This window comes from Malus sylvestris, chromosome 15, assembly GCF_916048215.2.
Source record: "Malus sylvestris chromosome 15, drMalSylv7.2, whole genome shotgun sequence".
Lineage (NCBI taxonomy): Eukaryota > Viridiplantae > Streptophyta > Magnoliopsida > Rosales > Rosaceae > Malus > Malus sylvestris.
This window is the reverse complement of record NC_062274.1, coordinates 48293415-48314510: the sequence shown is the minus strand read 5'-3', so window position 1 is coordinate 48314510 and position 21096 is coordinate 48293415. Positions and strand designations below refer to the sequence as shown.

The 21096-nt window shown below is 40.1% G+C and overlaps 2 protein-coding genes across 2 annotated transcripts; both read left to right on the top strand.

Annotated features, from left to right (window-relative positions):
- Positions 1–2431: 2431 nt before the first annotated feature.
- Positions 2432–4339, top strand: LOC126601780 (transcription factor bHLH93-like). The gene is made up of 4 exons (XM_050268536.1): positions 2432–3199; positions 3301–3468; positions 3677–3844; positions 4015–4339. Exons 1-4 carry the CDS (start codon positions 2528–2530, stop codon positions 4099–4101), a joined length of 1095 nt encoding a protein of 364 aa, XP_050124493.1. The 5' UTR covers positions 2432–2527; the 3' UTR covers positions 4102–4339.
- A 10201-nt stretch (positions 4340–14540) lies between these two features.
- On the top strand, positions 14541–15828 carry LOC126603048 (uncharacterized). The gene is made up of 2 exons (XM_050269811.1): positions 14541–14907; positions 14986–15828. The coding sequence occupies exons 1-2, from the start codon at positions 14677–14679 to the stop codon at positions 15826–15828; spliced, it is 1074 nt and encodes a 357-aa protein (XP_050125768.1). The 5' UTR covers positions 14541–14676.
- The last annotated feature ends 5268 nt before the right edge of the window (positions 15829–21096 follow it).

Here is a 21096-nt window from a genome sequence, read left to right as displayed (position 1 = left end):
CTCAATTTTAGGTTTATAGATCCCACCTTTGTCTTGTGGCTAACGTAATTAGGCTTATCTCCATTGTTTATCCCTTAAAACAGCTGCTGTATATAGAATTATATATAATATTAGATTCCTTGCAAAATACTCTGATAGTGGAGGGTATTTTTATAAGACTCTAAAAATTAATAACAAAATGAAGGATATATAATGTACCCCTGCATGGACGTACTACCCGTCTGCAAAATTGTAAGAACTCCACCGAGAAAAAAGTTAGAGCTACACATGGTGTGGATGCAATCCAACTTTGTAATGAGGAAGCTAGAGCCTAATCTAGCGAAAGTATCATACCTACCTATACACAATTAAAGAAAAATGTTATTTTATCATAGTATCATTCTGTTTGATAACAAAATGACATATGCTTATAATGTCAATACACTGATCTTAATATCACTAAGTCGTTTGATCTTCACTTGAATATACTACAGTTTAAGTTTATAGTTTCGCAACATAAACATTTATTGTTAAAATCATGTTTCTCCTTCACCAGATAATACTAAACCCTGTATAATTGCTTGTATTGTTAAATATATATATATATATATATAACGCTAACGGAGTACTTTGCGGCCTTGTGTCTTACACATTGTGTGGCACCAATCCATTACTACACTTGGACAAGGATACAATATCTCATAAAAGCTGCGAAGTCAAACACCCTGTACCAGCATTTGGATGGGGCTCTATGTCGCCACTCTCAAATTACAGTTTTTATTCAGATTCCCAGCTTACTGACCAAGAAAATTGCTAACGTAAACGATAGTGATATTGTCGACTCGGTAAATCCACAAGCTACCAAAGAACCGTTGTTTTGATAGGAGTATACTAGTACTAAGGATTCATATATGCAACACAAATTGCCCCATATGTTTAATGTCAATTAGTACATTGGTGGTATGAACCAAACGTTAACAGCCACACATGATAGACTCTATAGCCTCTATACATATTCATGAAATACTAGAAAACACACACAAACACAATGCCAAAATAGGTCTTTAGCTAACCACTATTTTAATATACAATGGTATTTACAATTGAGAAAACCTTAAGGATACCACTACTTATATTTTTAAATTCTAACCATATTAAAAGGTGGTACGATACAATTTTCTTAGCAATTACTCTTACAATTATTCAATGAAGACTTTCTTGCGATATGAGATGCTGGTTGATTAGTAATTACCATCTAGTTAAAATTTCTCTTGGATGCCAAAATTTTAATTGTAAACAAAAACTTTAAATACTTGGCAAAGTGTAACTCGATTTGGTACCTACAAAAGTACTTCACCTAGTAGTTCTGGGAAGTTACCATTAAAGTTTTATTTTGAGCGGTGTTATGTAGACCACTTTTAATGACTGCTAACCAAAATGATGTTCATCTTTGTTAAAGAGACCGTCATCAAAATGATCAATAAATGTTCTACACTCTTGATTCATGTACATAGGTGAGGACAGAATGAAAAACCCACCATCTATCTACTAAATCTCAAAACGAAAAAGAAGAGAATAATCAAGTTATTAGTTGCACAGGCTGATTAAAAACAAATGTCGACGAATAATTATAACTTTAGCAATAAGAGGCAGAAAGAAAACAAACGAGGCCCACCAACTCATTTGAATTTGTGAGCTCACCCAAATTTTGGAGGCATTGTTGCATGGGACCCAACTCAGCCATTTTTCTCAACAGAGAAAATTTATGATCATGAAATTTTTTTTTTCAGTATGCCGAAAACATAGATTAATACACCAAATATTATAATACAAGTAATTGAATTTTTTTTTTAAAATATCAAACTGCTTATACTATGATACTTATTGTACCGAGTAGAATTCCAACACACTGAAAATCTCTCGTGTCCAGGTAATATTACTGAGCTCAAGCATACAAGGAACCGGACAGGGTCTATAATGCTAACCCCATCCTTTGAAAGTGTGGGTCAAAGTTTTCCGAGCATATCAATTTTATATTGTGTGTTGTTTTGATTGCAGAGATTTCGGTGAAAAAGACTTGAAATCCCTCCTTTAGACGAAGGATATTTGTCTTCTTAGTTCAACTGCTTTTTCATGTAAATTACAATTTGACATGTTAAAAAAAATTCAAACTTGCGTATAAAAAGAAAAGCATGCTGCTCGAACCGTTTGAGTACATCAAATATGCTTAGCCATTTCTACACACGCGTGGTTTGCAAATAAAGAAGAATTCTCATCTATGTAATGTAAGGAGTTAAAACAGTATAGCAAGAAGCAGTATTACCTGAGAGAGATTCCATATTAATCTTAGGTTTGAGGGTCCTAAAATAAATAAATAAAATAATAGAAGTGAAACGTATTATAATAATGGAAGCCTTTTGAAAACTTGTTCCTATATAAATATTCCACTTGGTGCATCTTGTTATCAGGGCACTAACCTAATTAGCAACATCAACATTCCCGAGAGAGAGAGAGAGAGAGAGAGAGAGAGAGAGAGAGAGAGAGAGAGATGGAGTTGAATGAACATGGTTTCTTAGAGGAGTTATTAGCTCTAAGAAGAGACAGTAGTAGTAGCAGTACATGGGAAACCAATATTCCAACAGAAATGAATGAATTGTTGTCTAGTAGTGGTAGCTGGGGAAATTTTGATTACTTTGATCAACAAAACCCTTCATCTTCTTTCCTCCCAATTTCTTCCTGCATCCATGATTTCTCACCTTCATTTGAACCCAACTTTAACAGCAGCAACTTCAACAGTAACACCACCGTCAATCAAGAAGTCTATTATCCCTTAGGCTTTGGCATTACTGATGAAGCACTGCTCTCAGCTCACCAGCAGGTCACTGACTCATCCTACAACACCCTCGACACACCACCGTTTCCGGTCCCGGAAGACAATCCGTGGTCCATGCTTGAAGAAGAAGAGTTGGGTTTCCTTGGTGATGAAATGCACAACTTGGAGACTCAAGCTGAAGCTGCTGGCTGCAAAGTGGAGCCAACTCAGTCCCCTGACCAAGTCCCAGCTTTCAACATTGGAATGTGTGTGGAGAGAAATACCAGAGCTAATAATAAGAAGTTGCAGGGGCAGCCATCAAAGAATCTAATGGCTGAGAGAAGAAGAAGAAAGCGATTGAACGACCGGCTTTCGATGCTAAGATCAATTGTGCCCAAGATAAGTAAGGTAATTAAGTTTAACCCCATTTTTTCAGAATGCATGTAGATATGATTAACGTTGAATACAGAGACTAATTTTCTTGCTTAATTTATTAAAATGGTTTGTAGATGGATAGAACATCTATACTTGGAGACACTATAGATTACATGAAGGAGCTCCTAGAGAGAATCAACAATTTGCAACAAGAAATTGAAGCAGATCCAGATCAGTTAAATGTGATGAGCCTTTTCAAGGATATAAAACCAAATGAAATGCTAGTCAGGAACTCACCTAAGGTATGTACTCTGCAACGCATCAACTTCAAGCACTTCTTAAATCCTCAAATTTAAATCTCAAAATGACGTAGCCGAGTTGACTAGAGCACTTTGTGTTCTTCTTTCTGCACCCAATTTTAAGTCCCCTGCCCCGCAATTTAGATTAAATTAGAATATTGCTAAAAAAAAAGCAATCCTGAATTGACATTGCTGTGGTACTGATTTGCAGTTTGATGTGCAAAGGAGGAATGTGGACACCAAGATTGACATATGCTGTACAGGAAAGCCAGGGCTGTTGTTATCAACAGTATCTACCTTGGAAGCCTTAGGCCTTGAGATTCAACAGTGTGTTATTAGCTGCTTCAATGACTTTGCAATGCAAGCTGCTTGTTCAGAGGTATGTGAATTGCCTTTTTTTTTTCTTGCTTTCTGATGCCACAATGGCACTGGGTTTTTTGGCTTTCCAATAATATATATTTATAGAATCTGTTTGTGGCTTGCGTAGTTGGAAAAGTATTAAATTAATGTTTTTTATTGTCTGGTGATTCATTGATGTTATGGAAACAGGATTTTGATCAGAGAACAATGGTAACTTCTGAAGACATAAAGCAAGCACTATATAGAAATGCAGGATATGGAGGAAGATGCTTCTAATTGCAAGAAAGTAAGAACTTTGCGGTAAATTTTTGGAAGAGATGGTTTTTTATGTAATCTCTGGAATTTCAGTGACAGTTGCAACTGAGAGTTTATAATGCTCTTTCTTTTTTTGGTATTTTATTAAATAATTGGTGTCATTTCATGGAGTAGCATTTGCTTCAGTAGTAGGAGATGTTAATTCATGTACAATGTATTTTCTATTTTCTTCTCCAAGAGTAAAAGAGTGTCTTCTACATTTGAAGTGCTGAAAAAAAAAAAAACTCAAATTAGGGTTTAAATGCTACGTGGAATTGAATTGACGCGAAATGTTGGTTGTTGATTGCAAATAAAATTAGATGGAGAAAAGGATATAATGATGTAAGAAAGCCTTTCTATGGATGTTGTTTGTCGCCTGCTGATTCTTATGTGGATATCCACATAAGAATGAGGTGGATGTAGTTTGTTGCTTGTTTGCGCTTGCCGCTGCACATAATATGTCACTTAATCAGCTTGATGTCAATAACACATTCTTTCATGGTGATCTTCATAAAGAGATTTACATGTCTTCTTTAGTGGCGGAGCCAGCATTGGGTCATTGGTTGCCCTTGACCCTAACAACATCAAAATATATTTGTTTATGTATTGTATTTGACCCATAAACAGCTAAGACAAACTAAGTTACAGCTTCCTCCTACTACTTCTTATATCTTCTATCATATTTGTCTTCCTTTTCTCTTTTCTTGTGTGCAACTCTATTCTACGCACCATGAGCTCGATGAAACACCTTAGTTGAAAAGTCTTAGCAGTCTTCAACACTACTCCACAATATCATGCATCCACCCTCGACAAACCTTTACAAATAATAGTAGTTTTTGACATTTGTTAGCATAAGTTTTTCGGCATATGTTGGCACGAATTGGCAGGAGCCAACTAGGTGCTTGACGAAATGACCTAATAAAGTTTTTGTAGTTGATATTAAGACCCCATTATTTGAAAACTCTGGCTACACCACTGGTCTTCTCCACCTAATTTTCAACGACAGAAGGAGAACTTAGTGTGTCACCTTAACAAATCACTGTATGGCCTCAAACAAGCCTCTCACCAATGGTTTGCAAAGTTCATGGAAGCTGTTCACCCAGTTGGTTATGTTTAGTCTAAAGCAAACTACTCCCTCTTCACTCGTAAACGTGGAAAGCCTCTTACTGCTCTTCTTAGTTATGTTGACGATATATTGATCACAGTTAATGATGACAAAGCCATCTCTTCCCTCAAACAATTATCCAAAACATCGCGTTACCAAACCTCCAATATTAGGCCAGGGAAACCCTAATGTAGACGTAGTTACACCTCATCATAAATAAATCACACATGATCTGGCCATAATATTTTACTGATGTTTGCTAGACATGTATATTTACAACATATCCGAAATTTGCATCGATCCATGTTTGTTTCATATGGTTTTGATCACATCTTTAAAACAACTATTGGATAGTGCTATTCAGAAACCTATTTTTACCTCCCACATATTTTTGTTAATTTTTTATTATTGATCTTCTTCAATTCATTTAATTTGACAATCGAAAATTGAGAAGAAGTGTGTAAAAAAATAAAATAGATGTAAAGATAACACTAACCAGTAAAAAGTAACGTTTGCGACTCAAATTGTAAATTTAAATCCTTAAAGTCGTATACTTTCTTAACAGTCCCCTTAAATCCTAGCCCAACACCACTTGGGCTTAAGTGGATTACTCCAAATACTTATAATTAACTAAATTTGCACGCTTAAAACGATTTAAATGGTCCAGTTACGGGAAGAAAAAATCAAGGCCTTAAAATAACCACCATGACTTGTAAGTCCAAACATTAAACTCAAATCCTATAAATACATAAGCGGGTCTACATAACAACTTCTAACAAGTCTCTTTTCGGGAACTAGTCTGAGTACCCATTGTTCTGTGAAGGGCTTAGTTACGAATTTAGAGCAATTAGTTACTTTCGTTTATGCCTTTTCTAAAAAACATATGCAGTGTGACTTGTGGGAGAAAGTCCTCAAGTGAGATCCAATTCATTGTCCTTGGTGCTTAGTTGGAGATTTTAACAATATTGTTGATCTTTCAGAGAAGGTTGGAGGTAATCAAACCCATACCACATACATGAACAATTTTATCAATTTTCTTAATCTTGGCAACCTTTTGTCTTTAAGTGCATCTGGAGTTCCTTTTACTTGGACTAATTGTCATACGTTGTTTTTGAGAGATTGGATAGGGTGGTGGCTAACCCTTTATGGTTAAATATGTTCGCTAGTTATCATTTGCATAACTATCCTATTTTTGGTTCTAATCATAGTCATATTTTATTATCTCTAAATTCTAGTGAGGAGAAGAATAACTACTTCTTGTTTAAATTTGAGGCTATGTGGCTTAATCATCCTTAGTTTAAAACGTTTGTGCAAAATTCTTGGCATTGTGATCCTACTATTAATCCTAAAGATAAATTCAGAGTGTGTGCTGGTAAGTTTAAATTTTTCGTTTGTAAATGGAACAAGGACACTTTTGGCAATTTAAAGGAGAAAAAGAAAGAATTGTTAAATGAAATTGATGAGCTTCAAAAGAAAATTATGAGTAACAACTTTGTTCATTTGATGACGGAAAAATCTCTTTAAGATGAATTGAATCATGTGTTACTTTGTGAAGAAATTATGTGGACCCAGAGTGTAACATACCACATTGCCCAGGGTAGTGGATCCTGTAAGCCTTATATGTATATTCCCATCTCTACCTAGCACAAGGCCCTCCGAAGTTAAGCGAGAACGGGGCCATAGCATTCCCAGGATGGGTAACCCATTAGGAAGTTCTGCTCGCGTGAGTTCCCAGAAACAAAACCGTGAGGGTGTGGTTAGGGCCCAAAACGGACAATATCGTGCTACGGTAGAGTTGAGCCCGAAATGTGGTGGGAGCTAATCCCGGGCCGGGATGTGACAATTTGGTATCAAAGCCACTCTGTCGTTCAGTGCAAGTGTGCAGATGAGGACGTCGGGCCCTTAAGGGGGGTGGATTGTAACATCCCACATCGCCCAGGGGAGTGGATCTTGTAAGCGTTATATGTATATTCCCATCTCTACCTAGCACAAGGCTTTTCGGGACCTCACTGACTTTGGGTTTCGTAGGAACTCCATAGTTATGCGAGAACGGGCCCATAGCATTCCCAAGATGGGTGACCCACTGGGAAGTTCTGCTCGCGTGAGTTCCCAGAAACAAAATCGTGACGGCGTGGTTGAGACCCAAAGCGGACAATATCGTGTTACGGTGGAGTAGAGCCCGGGATGTGGTGGGGGCCGGGGTCGGGATGTGACACAGAGAGCTAAAACTAATTGGCTGCAACTTGGGGATAAGAATACTAAATTCCTTCAAATTGTGGCTACTATTCGTAAGAAAATGAATGAAATTACAAAAGTTAAAGATGAGAATGGTTTTTGGTGGTCTGTTGGTCAGGGCCTTGAATGGGTTTTTGTACATGATTTTAAAAAGCACTTTTCTTGTGACTGTCTTCCCTCGGGTGTTGACCTAAGTAATTTAGCGGTTATCATTAAACCTTGTGTTTTTAATCATCATAATGAAAGTTTGTTGTCTCTTGTTACAGATGAGGAAATTTGGGATGCTGTGAGTAGTATTAGAGCTCTTAAAGCCCTGAGTCCTGATGGTTTAAGTATGGCCTTTTTTCATGGTTGCTGGGACCAAATTAGGGACTATGTTTCCTATTTGGTCAAAGATTTTTTTCAAAATGGTTCCAGCTTAAGACTCATAAATCATACTGACATCGCTTTAGTTTCTAAAATAGATAATTCGGAAACTGTTAGTGACTATAGGCTTATTAGTTTGTGTAATGTTAGTTATAAAATTATCACAAAGATCATCATTAAGCGACTAAAACCTTTGTTGGATCTTTGCATCTCTCAAAATCAAGGTGCTTTTGCTCCAAGTTGAGCAATTCAGGATAATATTCTTATTGCTCACGAAATGTTTGCTGGTTTCAATAGGATCATGAAAGGAAGAACTGGATCTATGGGTGTCAAATTGGATCTGGAAAAGGCATATAATTACTTAAACTGGGATTACATTCGGTATGTTCTTCTTAGATTTGGTTTTGATAATCGTTGGGTTGAATTAGTTATTGAGTTTATTACTTCTCCTTCATTCTCTGTGCTTATAAATGCCGCCTCATGGTTATTTTTATCCGAAACGGAGAATTAGACAAGGGGACCCCTTGTCCCCTTATATATTCATCATTTGTATGGAACTGTTAATTAGACACCTCAATAACCTAACAAATAATCCGAAATCTCATATTGGTATTTTTTCCTCACCTAGAGGATTTAAAATCTCAAATCTAGTGTTTGCTGATGACTGTCTCCTATTTGCTAAGCGAGGAATATTCTTCAAATCCTTAATATGTTTTCTAAAGCGGCATGCCAACAAATAAACTTTCATAAGTCATCCTTGTATTTTTTTTTTCAAGAATACCACTTCTCCAACTAGAATTGATATTGTTGATATTTTACATATTCAACATAAAACTACTATTGGTAAGTATCTAGGACTTCATAATATTGTTTTCTGGAAAGACCAAGTTAATGGTAACGAGTTACTTAAGAGGGTTAAGCAAAAATTAGCTGGTTGGAAAGCAAGCATTCTTTCAAGAGTGGGGAGGCTTACTTTAATTAACTCTAATCTAACGGGTATGCCTAATCATGTTATGTCTTGCTTTAAGTGTCTTGACAAGATTGTCAATAAGATTAATAAAGAGTGTAGGGATTTGTTCTTGGGTAGGGACAAGAAAATCTTTCTAGTGGCTTGGGACTTGGTTTGTGCTCCTAAGAAAATGGGAGGTTTGGGAGTTATAAGACTTGATCATTTTATAATGCTTGTCTCACTAAGTTGGGTTGGAAGGTAATGATTGAGGAGGATAACCGGTGGGTGAAGTTAGCAAAAAGTAAGTATCTTAGAAAGGAAAATTTTCTAGATAATAAAATTAGACAAAATCATTCTTTTGCTTGGAAAGGTATCTTGAAAAGTAGGGATGTTATTCTTAAAGGTATGAGATGGAGAGTGGGTAATGGTAAGGACATTTTGTTTTGGTCCCACAATTGGGGTTTTCCTTACCTGTTGTTCCATCTCTTACCCAATATTGACAACCAAAACATTAATTGGGACTTGAAAGTTAATGAATTTATTGATGATTATTGTTGTTATAGGAGAAAGCTTTCGCAAGTGGTTAGTAATGAGATTGTGAGGAAAATTTGTAATATTACAATTCATTTGTAGGATTCCAAAGATGTTCTAGTTTGGGGCCCAAATACAAATGGTAAGTGCTCTGTTAAATCAGCTACTTGGATCCAGAAAGGAACGTTGACTCAATCTACAAAACATAAGTTAATTAATAAGATTTGGAAACTTAATATTCCTCCTAAAGTTAAGATGTTTGCGTGGTTGTTCATTCGTGATAGACTTCAAACTAGAAAAAGATTAACTCATATTGTAATTAATAGTGATAAGATGTATCCTTTTTGTAATTCTTTAGATGAGGACCAAATGCATTTATTTGTTAAGCTAAATTTTGAAGGTTCGGTGGCTAGGGGCAAGACTGCGGTGGGATTTGTCTTAAGGAATCATAATGGGCAGATTTAGAGGTGGATCTTTAAATTTGGATGGTGCCACTATTTCTGAAGTGGAGGCTATGTCTCTCAGAGAGGGCCTTCTTTTTGCTTAGAGGAAGGGCTATACAAAGATTATGATTGAAGGTGACTCTAAGTTGGTCATTCAGTCAGTATTGGACCGGGGTGCAACACCATGGAATCTGGTACCTATTATTGAAGATATCAGGTGGACGGAGACCATTGACTAGAAACATATTTATCGAGAGGCTAACTTTATGGCGGATGCCTTCGCTCGCCAAGGCCTTCTTATTGCTGATTGTCATATTTGGGATCATTGTATTTCTTCATTTGCTCTTCATGCTCTTCAGTTTGATTTCGTAGAGAACGGTTGTACTCGTGGGTTTTCCCTTTAATATATTTTTCTTGATTAAAAAAAACTATCTTGTACAGTTCGGGGGGTGACTGTTCGTCGCAGGAATCTCCTGGCGGACAAGCACACAGCTCCCCTGGGAGAATGGCGTCGGTTGAGGGTATCTGTCGTACTTCTGCTTTCTTCTTGGGCTCGCTCGGGCAAGCCTTTGTCGGGCAGATCTTGGTCGGGCAAGACACACTTCGGGCAAGGCTCGTCGGACAGTTCTGAAAGAGAAGGACAGAGTTAATTTGAAAGGGTGCCTTTGTGGGGCCTTAGATGTAGGCCTTAAGGCTCACAATCAAGATTAACTTTGTCGTGCTCAGGCGTGCCACTGCCATCTTCAGTATGGCAGATGTTGAATGGGTGTTAAGCTTTGATTGAATATGTATACGCCCGAGAAACCAAGTTAGATATAACAGGTGCCTTTGTGAGGCCTTAGGTATAGGCCTTGAGGCTTCCTGTCAAACTAAACCAGCGCTTGGATGTATCATATTTGGTCTTTTATGGTTGCCAGAGTCTTATCACTATTATACTTTTGATTATCTGAATCCAAGAGGTAGGACGAACCCAAATGAGTGCCTTTGTAGGGCCTTAGGTATAAGCCTTGAGGCTTCCCATCAGAGTTAATCCTTATACTCGGACCAACTAGACCACAACATGAAATGAAGCTAAATAGATGCCTTCGTGGGGCCTTAGGTGTAGGCCTTGAGGCTTTCTATCAGAATTCACTCCATGCTTAAGCCTTTTCTACGAATCAAGATATAATAGCAACAAAACGGAGAAATAGATTGATTACTTGCGCCCCAAGTAACTTCGGACTTCTCGCTTATCAAGGATTGTCGTGGATGGGTTGAGTCCACATAGAGTTCTTTTTTATGCCTTGAGGCCAAGGACTTTTAAACTGATCTTTAAATTACATGCCCGCCGGGCTTAAGACTTAGATCTGATTTGAACTCTGACGCGATTCAGATCGGATCCAAGTGCTGAAGACTCATTTTCATTATGACTTTGCTAGAAATAACTTGTATATAACTGGGAATATATAACATGTTATTGTGCTTTTAAAAGAAAGAAAAGACAAAGACAGAGCAAAGATAGTCGGGTAAGTTTGAACCTTATCGGCCAAGGCTGAACTTCTTACAAAATCTATCTTTGTGGTTCTGTCAGAGGTCTGAAAGCTTTTAGAGGGGTTGACGGGGGAGAAGAGGATACAAAATGAATCGATACCACCATGAACAAGGTAGCAGAGCTATTACAGGGGTTTGGGAAGGTTTATCCCGAATGGGATGAAGGCTTGTGCTGACTACAGTTTCGTTGAAGGCAAATCTGGCTTGAGTAGAGTTTTGGCTTTTGTTTGTTTGTTTGAGTGTCCTTAATTCTGTCTTCTCTTCCTCCTTTTATAGACGACTTCAGCTTGGGTTCCTGTAGCAAATAGCGGTGCCCGAATGCGGTTTGGTGATGACTCACTAGCTTTTTTACATGAATGCCACCAATAAAGTACTTTATTGGGCTGTGCAGTGACTGAATGACCTACCCCCTGTGGTCTTTGAGCAGGTAAGCAGGTGGCCTTTGTAACTTGTGCCCAGCCGAAAGCCTCTTTCCTGCCTCCTAAGTTTTCCTCTGGGCCTTGGGTTTGGGCCGGCTTTCTCTCTGGCCCAAAGTTCAGATTTTATTCCAAACAGTGCCCCCTTCAATTGATGTTAAGGTTGGGATCCCAAGCGCCAACATTAATTGAAAGAGACCCCTGTTTTAAACCCTTAGAACTCTTAAAACCCTTGTGAGTGAACTTCTCCGTTCTCTGTGTTTCGTAAAAAGAAAACCTTCTCTGATACAACAAAACTTCCCCAATTCTTCCATCATTTCTTTCTCGTTGTCCGACGAGGTTGCATCTTTACCGTTCTCCTTGTTTTTCTTCCCCACGGCCTTCATTAAATGGCCTCAGGATCCGGCCAAACCCTACCATCCTACGAGTCTGGTGAAGGAATTGCCACTCTACGCCGTCTGCTCAACGGGCTGCATCGTCCACGGGCAGGTCTGCATTCTGAACTCTTCTTTGAAATGCATAGGGTTCAATCTTTGGGTCCTGCCTGGATTTCTCGGGTTCCCTTAGTAGTAGAAAGTAATATGCCTAGGGGAAACTGGTTTACCCCAAATCCTTATTTGGCCGACTCGGGCATTTCTTCTTCTAAGTGGTCTTTTCATCGTCGAGGCTTTCCCTTGATGAATGATCTTGCCTGGGCCCAGTGGATTGACGAATTGGAACCTTCCTTCAAGCAGAAATGGATGAGTAACGGCATCTACGAACTGATTATGCTTTCGAAGATTTCAATTACCCCTAAGCTCGAATTGCTTGCTTCTGCCCTCCTCTTTTGGAATACGGGCACAAACACCTTCGATTTCCGTATGGGTCCCATGTCTCCCACCATTCTTGATATGGCCCAAGTCTTCGGGTTGAGGCCATCGGGCAGGGTGATAGATGTTACTCAAGATTGGATTCCATCCTCTACCACCGGGGGCTCAAGTTCTTCCACCTACTTCCTTCCTCTCAGCTATAACTCAGTTACTTTCAAAAGTTATGGGACCTCCTTTAAAGGATTCATCCCTTTTGTCAAGAAGAACTTCGGGGCAGGCTCTCCTCAAGCCGACAAAGATCAAGAGCATATGTACTTTCTTCTTTACTGGCTTAACAAGCACGTCTTCCCCAACAAATCCAAGGGGGTACGGGTAGAATGGATCCCCTTGGTAGAGGTTCTTCACAATTTTGATGACGTTGCCACAGGTCCATTCCTTCTCTCCCATCTCTATCACATTCTTTTTGACATGACCCGGGATGAGCCCTTTGAGACCAATTTGAACGGCCCCATCTGGATGATACAGATTTGGCTACAATGGTATTTTCCAGAATTTCGGGCTATTAATCTAGAGTTTCCAGAGGGTGTGGCTCCTGCCCGAATCCTGGCTGAAGCTCCTCCTGTAGATCATTCCACCTTTGCATGCTTCTACTTTTTCCGAGTCTGCAGGACTCGATCAGACTTGGAATGGGGTGCATCGGTCTTGAGGAGATATCCTTGGTTTTCTGACCAAGCCTTCCAAGATGCCCCTGGTGAGGATGCTGCTCCCCTCTGCAGGGAAAAGTTTATCAGCTGTATTCAGCCAAGAGACTTGGCCTGGGGGGTCCGGGGAAATCGGTATGATCGAGGCTTGGAGGTGTATCATCCTAACTTCTGCAGTAGGCAATTAGGATTTAGGCAATCCATACCTGTCCCATTCTTCGACTCCATCCATTGTGGCACTTCATTTCGGTTACAGACTCCTTCTGAAGCGATATTTCGAGCTGCCCGCCGTAGTTTGGACGTGATGAGCCAAGGAGCCCGACATTCCGTTGTTCTTAATTTCGAATGTACCTCGCTGTTTTCCTCTTGGTGGGAGGAAAGGTGGACTCGAAAATACGGAGGAGATTTGAAAGTGAACCACGATCGCATTTTTAGCCAGCTTTCTCTTAAATCATATCCTAGCTCGGGCGAGCTTGCAAATTGGAAAGATATGATCCAAGAGAAAAACCGATTACTCCTAATAGGTGACTTTCTTCCCATCCGATTTTGCTTTCCTTGTTGTTTACTTTCCTCACTCTTACTTGTTTCTGCAGCTTCAGTTGATACTGAATCCGAAGCCATCGAATCAGAGAATGATTCTGCTGATGCCGCAGTTCTTCATGGTGCTGCAGCAGAAGCTGAAAGGCGGGAAGCCGGGGAAGGGACAGACGTCTCAGAATCTCTTGGGGATTCAGGAGCCGAAGAAACAATTAAAGAAATAGCCAAGGATACGATCAAAGCATCAAAACGAAAGAGGGTGGCCATAACTAAAACCACAATCTCTGATCCGGCACTTCCTTCAGCAACCACACGACCAATTCTCACCCGAAAGAGTAAGCGGGCAAGAGTCACCATGCCTCCTAAACCAGCAGCCCCATCTGCTCCTGTTTCTGAAGCGGGTAAAGAGACAGAACAATCTTCCAGTGAGTCTCTCCTCTTCTGGATCAAATGGCTACCTTTCTCCCTTATCTGATTATCCCTTTATCACTCAACAGGACCTCAAGCTTCTAAAAGGTCAACCCTTGCTTCTAAGAAGGAATCTCGAAGGGCTGCTACACCTAAAGAGGTATGACTTCTATCTTTATACTTTCTTATTTTCAAACCTTCCTGAATTTTGAATAATTTGGCTTAGGCTACAAGGAAAGAAAGTCTTTCTCCGCAACCTACCCTAGATGCAACCCCTTCTTCTCAATTTGATCATTCCACAGGAATCATGTTGCATTTTGTGGATGAGGATGATACTTTGGTGAGTTACTCTTTCTTTTCATTTCAACTTTGCACATTGCTACCCAAGTAACTCCTATCCATGTTTTTTGCAGCCATCTTCGGGATATGAACCCCTTCCCCCGTCAGTGGCCTTGGATAAAGAACCCATAGTCCCTGAGATCCCTGTAGCTTTAGACACAACTATTTCGCAAGCGCTTACTCGCCAGATGGTCGATGAACCTCCTTCTTCTCCTCAAGATCAACCTCAGGTGCTGGAATATTTTCTTCTTGTTTCTTCCTCTGGTGACCTTTTGCTGATCATCACTACTTTCTTCGGATACAACCAGGATGTAGGCACAGGTTCAGGCACAACTTTCCCATCTGTCGCTGGTGGTGAAAAATCTTCACCTCGACAAGGAGTTAGTGCATTCTCTGGTGAAACCCCGGGGTTAAGTCAGGTAACTCTCTTCTATCCAAAGCCTCTTTTGCTTTGACTTGTGCATAGTTCATCTTGTCCTGATCCTGAAGTTTTGTAGCGAGCTTCCCCAAAAGAAACTTCCCCTCCTCCAATGGCCCGTAACCCAAGGTGCTTTCAACCTCCCTCTTCCTCTGGAGATGTTGACACCTCCCTGTCTAGAGATGAACCGATTGAACAAACAGAAATTGCCCCTTCCATAGGCATTATCTCACCAGAAGAAACTGTTATGCCGGACCCTTCTCCTTCCTCCTCTGATCCTGCCAAGTTGCCCAAACTCTTCGAAGCACTCGGGCGACTTGAGACGCGGTTGAAGTCTTCAAAGCAGGCTTCAACAAAATCTATGTCTTCGGAGCAGCAACAAATCTTTCAAACATGGGCAAAGAAAGAATTCACTGCATCATTTAGCCTCAAGGCTCTCTGTGACCTCGAGAGAGTCATTACTGAGTTCTTTAAAAACGATCGCTTATCCAAGCCTCAGTATGATTCTTTCCTTTCTTTCTTTGAAAACTTGGGGGCCCTCAGGGAGCAACATCAGAGAGCAGACCGGCTGGCTAACCGGGCAAAATGCTTCATAGAGAGAGAATCGAGCTCCTCTACCCAAGTTAGTCGGCTGATGGAAGAGAGTATGCAGACCAAAGAACGGATTGAAGTTGTTTCTTCTGAAATTCAGAAGTTGGAGAGACAACTGATGATCCTTAAGGCGGAGCAAACAACTCTTCTGGATAACCTTGAGCAACAGATCGAAGGGGTGGAAAAAGCGACTTCAGAGTTAGAGCAAACCAAGTCTGAACTTGTAAACAGCCATACTGTCTTGGCTGAACCAAATAGGATTTTTACCATCATGCGAACATACCATTCTAGAATAATCACCTTATGTGAAGATGTAAAGTTTTTGGAATAGAATTACTTTGTAATCTCTTTTTGTTTTAGAATGGATATGTAACATTCCTCCTGTTCTGCTCCATTTTTTATTGTTAGCAATCTTAGCCCCTGCCCCCGGGTCCTTTCAATGGCATTTTACTCTGTTGATAACCCCGACTCCTTGAAAACGAGGTCGATCATGCTAATAGGAGCTTCGGGGAAAGGGTTAGTATCCACCATCATACTAGCCTGAGGTGAATCGAGTAGTAACTTCCCCTTCACTATAAGATCCTGTACCCAGTCCCTAAACTGGACACAATTGACTATAGAGTGGTTGAAGGTATAATGCAACTTACAATACTTCTTCCCCCTGAGTTCCTCGGGCTTGGGCATCTTTTTGGTGTTGTCGGGCAAAATGACTCTTGCCCGCACAAGTTCTTCATAGATTTCTGGCGCCTTGGTTAGATCGAAAGAATAACTTTGATACTTTGGGGGTTTCATGGGTACGAACCCACCATCATTCATCACGATCTTCTGGTCCTTGACTGGTTGGACTAACCCTTTGATCGTCAATGGCTTGAAGGGTGTGGTCATCTCAGCAGCACACACATCTATACTCTTCTCCTCATGATCATCTTTGCATTCGGGTCCGGCTTCCCCTACCTCTACATGGTGAATAGTAGCTTTATTTTTGTAGAACGGAGGAGTTTTGGAAGTATGTTTTACCTGCTGTTCCTCCTGTAACAGCCTCTCATACTTAGTAGCAGCAATCACCAACTCTTGTAGCTCATTAAACTGTGCATCATAGAACCTTTTTCTCAAAGGTAATTTTAAAGCCCTTTGAGCAATGGATATGAGCTGTGCCTGGTTGACAGGGAACTGACATCTCATCCTTGTCCTTCTAAACCTCATCATAAAATCTTCGGTGGACTCATGATCATATTGTTTCACTTCTACCAGATCATTAATGGTGAGCTCTGGCTCTATCCTGTAGAACTGTTCATGGAAAGCCATCTCCATTTGCCCCCAGTTAGCAATGGAATTGGGGGGTAATAGAGAATACCATTGAGATGCCAATCCTGCTAGTGAATTTCCAAACAACCTCAATTTGTAGTTTGGATTGTCCTCATACGCCACACAGTGATTAGAAAATTTGAAAATATGATCTCTGGAGGACACACTGCTATCTTCCCCTGTGAAAATCGGGAATGCGGGCATCTTGAAATTAAGAGGGAATGGATTTAACTCATCGATATATTCAGGATATGGCTTCTGGTAGGTAACCCTGAATACTGGACGAACTCGAGGCTGGACGTTTTGAATCACCGTTCTTCTTAACTCAGCCAATTCTTCTCTTAGTTGCTGAGTAGCTAAATTATCATTCTGGCCATGGATAGCTAACTCAATCTTCGGACTCCGGTCATTGCCCGCGTTTGCTTCCCTCCTGGTTTCAGATTTTCTCCAGTTAGATCCTCCACCTTTGTTGACCATCGGGGGTGGCCTGTAAGGTAGAGGTTTATCTGACGTAGTAATGGTTGTTTCTTTCCCGCTAGTTTCTCCAGCCGTGGCTGGCAGTCCAAACTTCATTCTTTCTTGTTCGCTCTGCCTCCTATTATTAAATGATAATAATGGGAAGCTGGGAAACTCCTTTTCTGAAGCTGACTCCATCACTGCTTGACTTCCTTCAGGTATCACCTTCTTCTTTCCCCTATCCTTTTCTTCTTCTAGTAGTGGAAACAAAGGAATGATTGGATCACTTCTTATAACAACTGGACTCATTCCACTTCCTTGAGCACCCTTTGGAGTAGAGAACTCCAAATACAGAGTCTGCTTACTTCTCCCTTAGTCTCCAAGGAAATTCTTTCCATGCTTTTCAACACTTGGATCGTTGTAGCTTGCAGTTCTTCATTAATCCCTTTCCCCTGTGATTTCTCAGATGTAGTCGAACTACCTGAGACCACCTGTCCGGATGGGGATAAAGGATTTTCTGATTGTTCTGTCATCTGGAAAAGATCCTTCTTGGCTTCTTTTTTGGCAAGTTTATAGCTTCTCTTTTTGGACATGTAAGATCTTAGAAGTGCAGCTGTTTCTTGTCCCACTGGGCGTGCCAAAACTATGTTCGTCGCAGGAATCTCCTGGCGGACGAGCACACAGCTCCCTTGGGAGAATGGCGTCGGTTGAGGGTATCTGTCGTACTTCTGCTTTCTTCTTGGGCTTGCTCGGGCAAGCCTTTGTCGGGCAGATCTTGGTCGGGCAAGACACACTTCGGGCAAGGCTCGTCGGACAGTTCTGAAAGAGAAGGACAGAGTTAATTTGAAAGGGTGCCTTTGTGGGGCCTTAGATGTAGGCCTTAAGGCTCACAATCAAGATTAACTTTGTCGTGCTCAGGCGTGCCACTGCCATATTCAGTATGGCAGATGTTGAATGGGTGTTAAGCTTTGATTGAATATGTATACGCCCGAGAAACCAAGTTAGATATAACAGGTGCCTTTGTGAGGCCTTAGGTATAGGCCTTGAGGCTTCCTTTCAAACTAAACCAGCGCTTGGATGTATCATATTTGGTCTTTTATGGTTGCCAGAGTCTTATCACTATTATACTTTTGATTATCTGAATCCAAGAGGTAGGACGAACCCAAATGAGTGCCTTTGTAGGGCCTTAGGTATAGGCCTTGAGGCTTCCCATCAGAGTTAATCCTTATACTCGGACCAACTAGACCACAACATGAAATGAAGCTAAATAGATGCCTTCGTGGGGCCTTAGGTGTAGGCCTTGAGGCTTTCTATCAGAATTCACTCCATGCTTAAGCCTTTTCTACGAATCAAGATATAATAGCAACAAAACGGAGAAATAGATTGATTACTTGCGCCCCAAGTAACTTCGGACTTCTCGCTTATCAAGGATTGTCGTGGATGGGTTGAGTCCACATAGAGTTCTTTTTTATGCCTTGAGGCCAAGGACTTTTAAACTGATCTTTAAATTACATGCCCGCCGGGCTTAAGACTTAGATCTGATTTGAACTCTGACGCGATTCAGATCGGATCCAAGTGCTGAAGACTCATTTTCATTATGACTTTGCTAGAAATAACTTGTATATAATTGGGAATATATAACATGTTATTGTGCTTTTAAAAGAAAGAAAAGACAAAGACAGAGCAAAGATAGTCGGGTAAGTTTGAACCTTATCGGCCAAGGCTGAACTTCTTACAAAATCTATCTTTGTGGTTCTGTCAGAGGTCTGAAAGCTTTTAGAGGGGTTGACGGGGGAGAAGAGGATACAAAATGAATCGATACCACCATGAACAAGGTAGCAGAGCTATTACAGGGGTTTGGGAAGGTTTATCCCGAATGGGATGAAGGCTTGTGCTGACTACAGCTTCGTTGAAGGCAAATCTGGCTTGAGCAGAGTTTTGGCTTTTGTTTGTTTGTTTGAGTGTCCTTAATTCTGTCTTCTCTTCCTCCTTTTATAGACGACTTCAGCTTGGGTTCCTGTAGCAAATAGCGGTGCCCGAATGCGGTTTGGTGATGACTCACTAGCTTTTTTACATGAATGCCACCAATAAAGTACTTTATTGGGCTGTGCAGTGACTGAATGACCTACCCCCTGTGGTCTTTGAGTAGGTAAGCAGGTGGCCTTTGTAACTTGTGCCCAGCCGAAAGCCTCTTTCCTGCCTCCTAAGTTTTCCTCTGGGCCTTGGGTTTGGGCCGGCTTTCTCTCTGGTCCAAAGTTCAGATTTTATTCCAAACAGTGACTATACTTAATTTTAGTAACCAATAATCACCTCTGTTTTGCTTATCCCTCGTTTCAATCTTTCCCCAAGAACGCCCTCTCTAAATTTTTCCATTTTCGCTAACCAATTCTATCGTCAATTTGAAGGACTTCAGTGCGATTTGCCCATTTAATTTTGGTCAACTTTGTCTAATGATGACTCATGGTCACTATTACGCACTTTCTGCTATTATGCATAGTTGAAACATTAATGATTACTATTCTCCAAATCTTCCCCTTGTTAGAGGTGTGGCTTAGATTCGTAGTGATAGTTATGATTTAGGTTATGGATTCACTTCGGGTTTTGGTTGTTTTGGGTTGTGTGGGCTCGAATGTGAGTTATGCTAGATTTTTCTATTATGAGTTTTTTAATTGTTAGTTTAGTGAAATCCCAGAACCCAATTTCTTCCAGCCAAAGAAATTCCATCGCCCTTCAACCACAAAAAAATTCCCGATAAAATTCGGAACAGAAAGTCCTAATTTTCTCAGAAATTCTCAAATGGGGAAGACCGGGTTTTTTTTAATCCCAAAAAGCACTTTGCTTTCTACAAAGCTTACCACAACAACCCAATCAACATAGCGAGTTGCATGCTCTTCGTCTAGCCAATCTCTTTCACCTATCTGTACATCTTCTAATTCATGCCCTTACTGCTTAATTTTGAGGTTTTGGTGTTTGGGAACGACGTCATTTTGTCTTTAAACTTTGGTTTGCCATTGACTATAATATATCAGATAGGAGGAAATTCTTTGTAGAACTTAGAAGCCAAAAACTATACTTGAAAGCGAATTCATCTGCCTCCCTCTATCGTGAGAAGAATCTGAATACTGTTGTCTCCTATTTGGAGTTCTGGTGACCATTTGTTGTTCTGTGTAAGATTCAAGCTTTTAGGTGATTTTGTATTCCTAGTATGGCGAACTCAGACTTACCCATTGATGAAGAATATGTTGACTTCCTTTTTGTGAACTTCGAGGATAGTCTTGATTAGGAAAGAAAAAAGGAATCGATGCATCTAGTAGGCCTTCTCATTGTGGATTAGGAGCTTTCCCAACTGATTGTGAATGATGTTCTTGAAGTATTTGGAGAAAAATGGGCAATATTAAGGTTTCTAAGGCCAAACCAAACGTCTACTCAATTGAAGTGGGTGACGAAAAGGTAGCACGAAGAATCCTATAGGGAAACCTTTGGTTTATCAAATGTGTGCCTTTTACCCTTAAATTTTGGCATCTGTATCAATCGCTGGATGAGATTTGTGCCAATATACCTGTTTTCTGGATCCAAGTCCATGAAATTCCGAGGAATTCTTGTACTACAAACAATGCTCAGATGCTCAATGCGAAGTATTGTAACACCCCGCCCCGAATTAATTCTTTAGTTCCAGAAATAATATTATTAACATTGATAGGCCCAACTAAACTCCACTTTATTTAGCAAAATTTTTAAATCACAAGCCTTTATTTAACTAACTCATTCACATACAACACCATCAATATTAATTATATATCAAAACGTATAGTTAACTTACTAAATTTATGTACTAAAA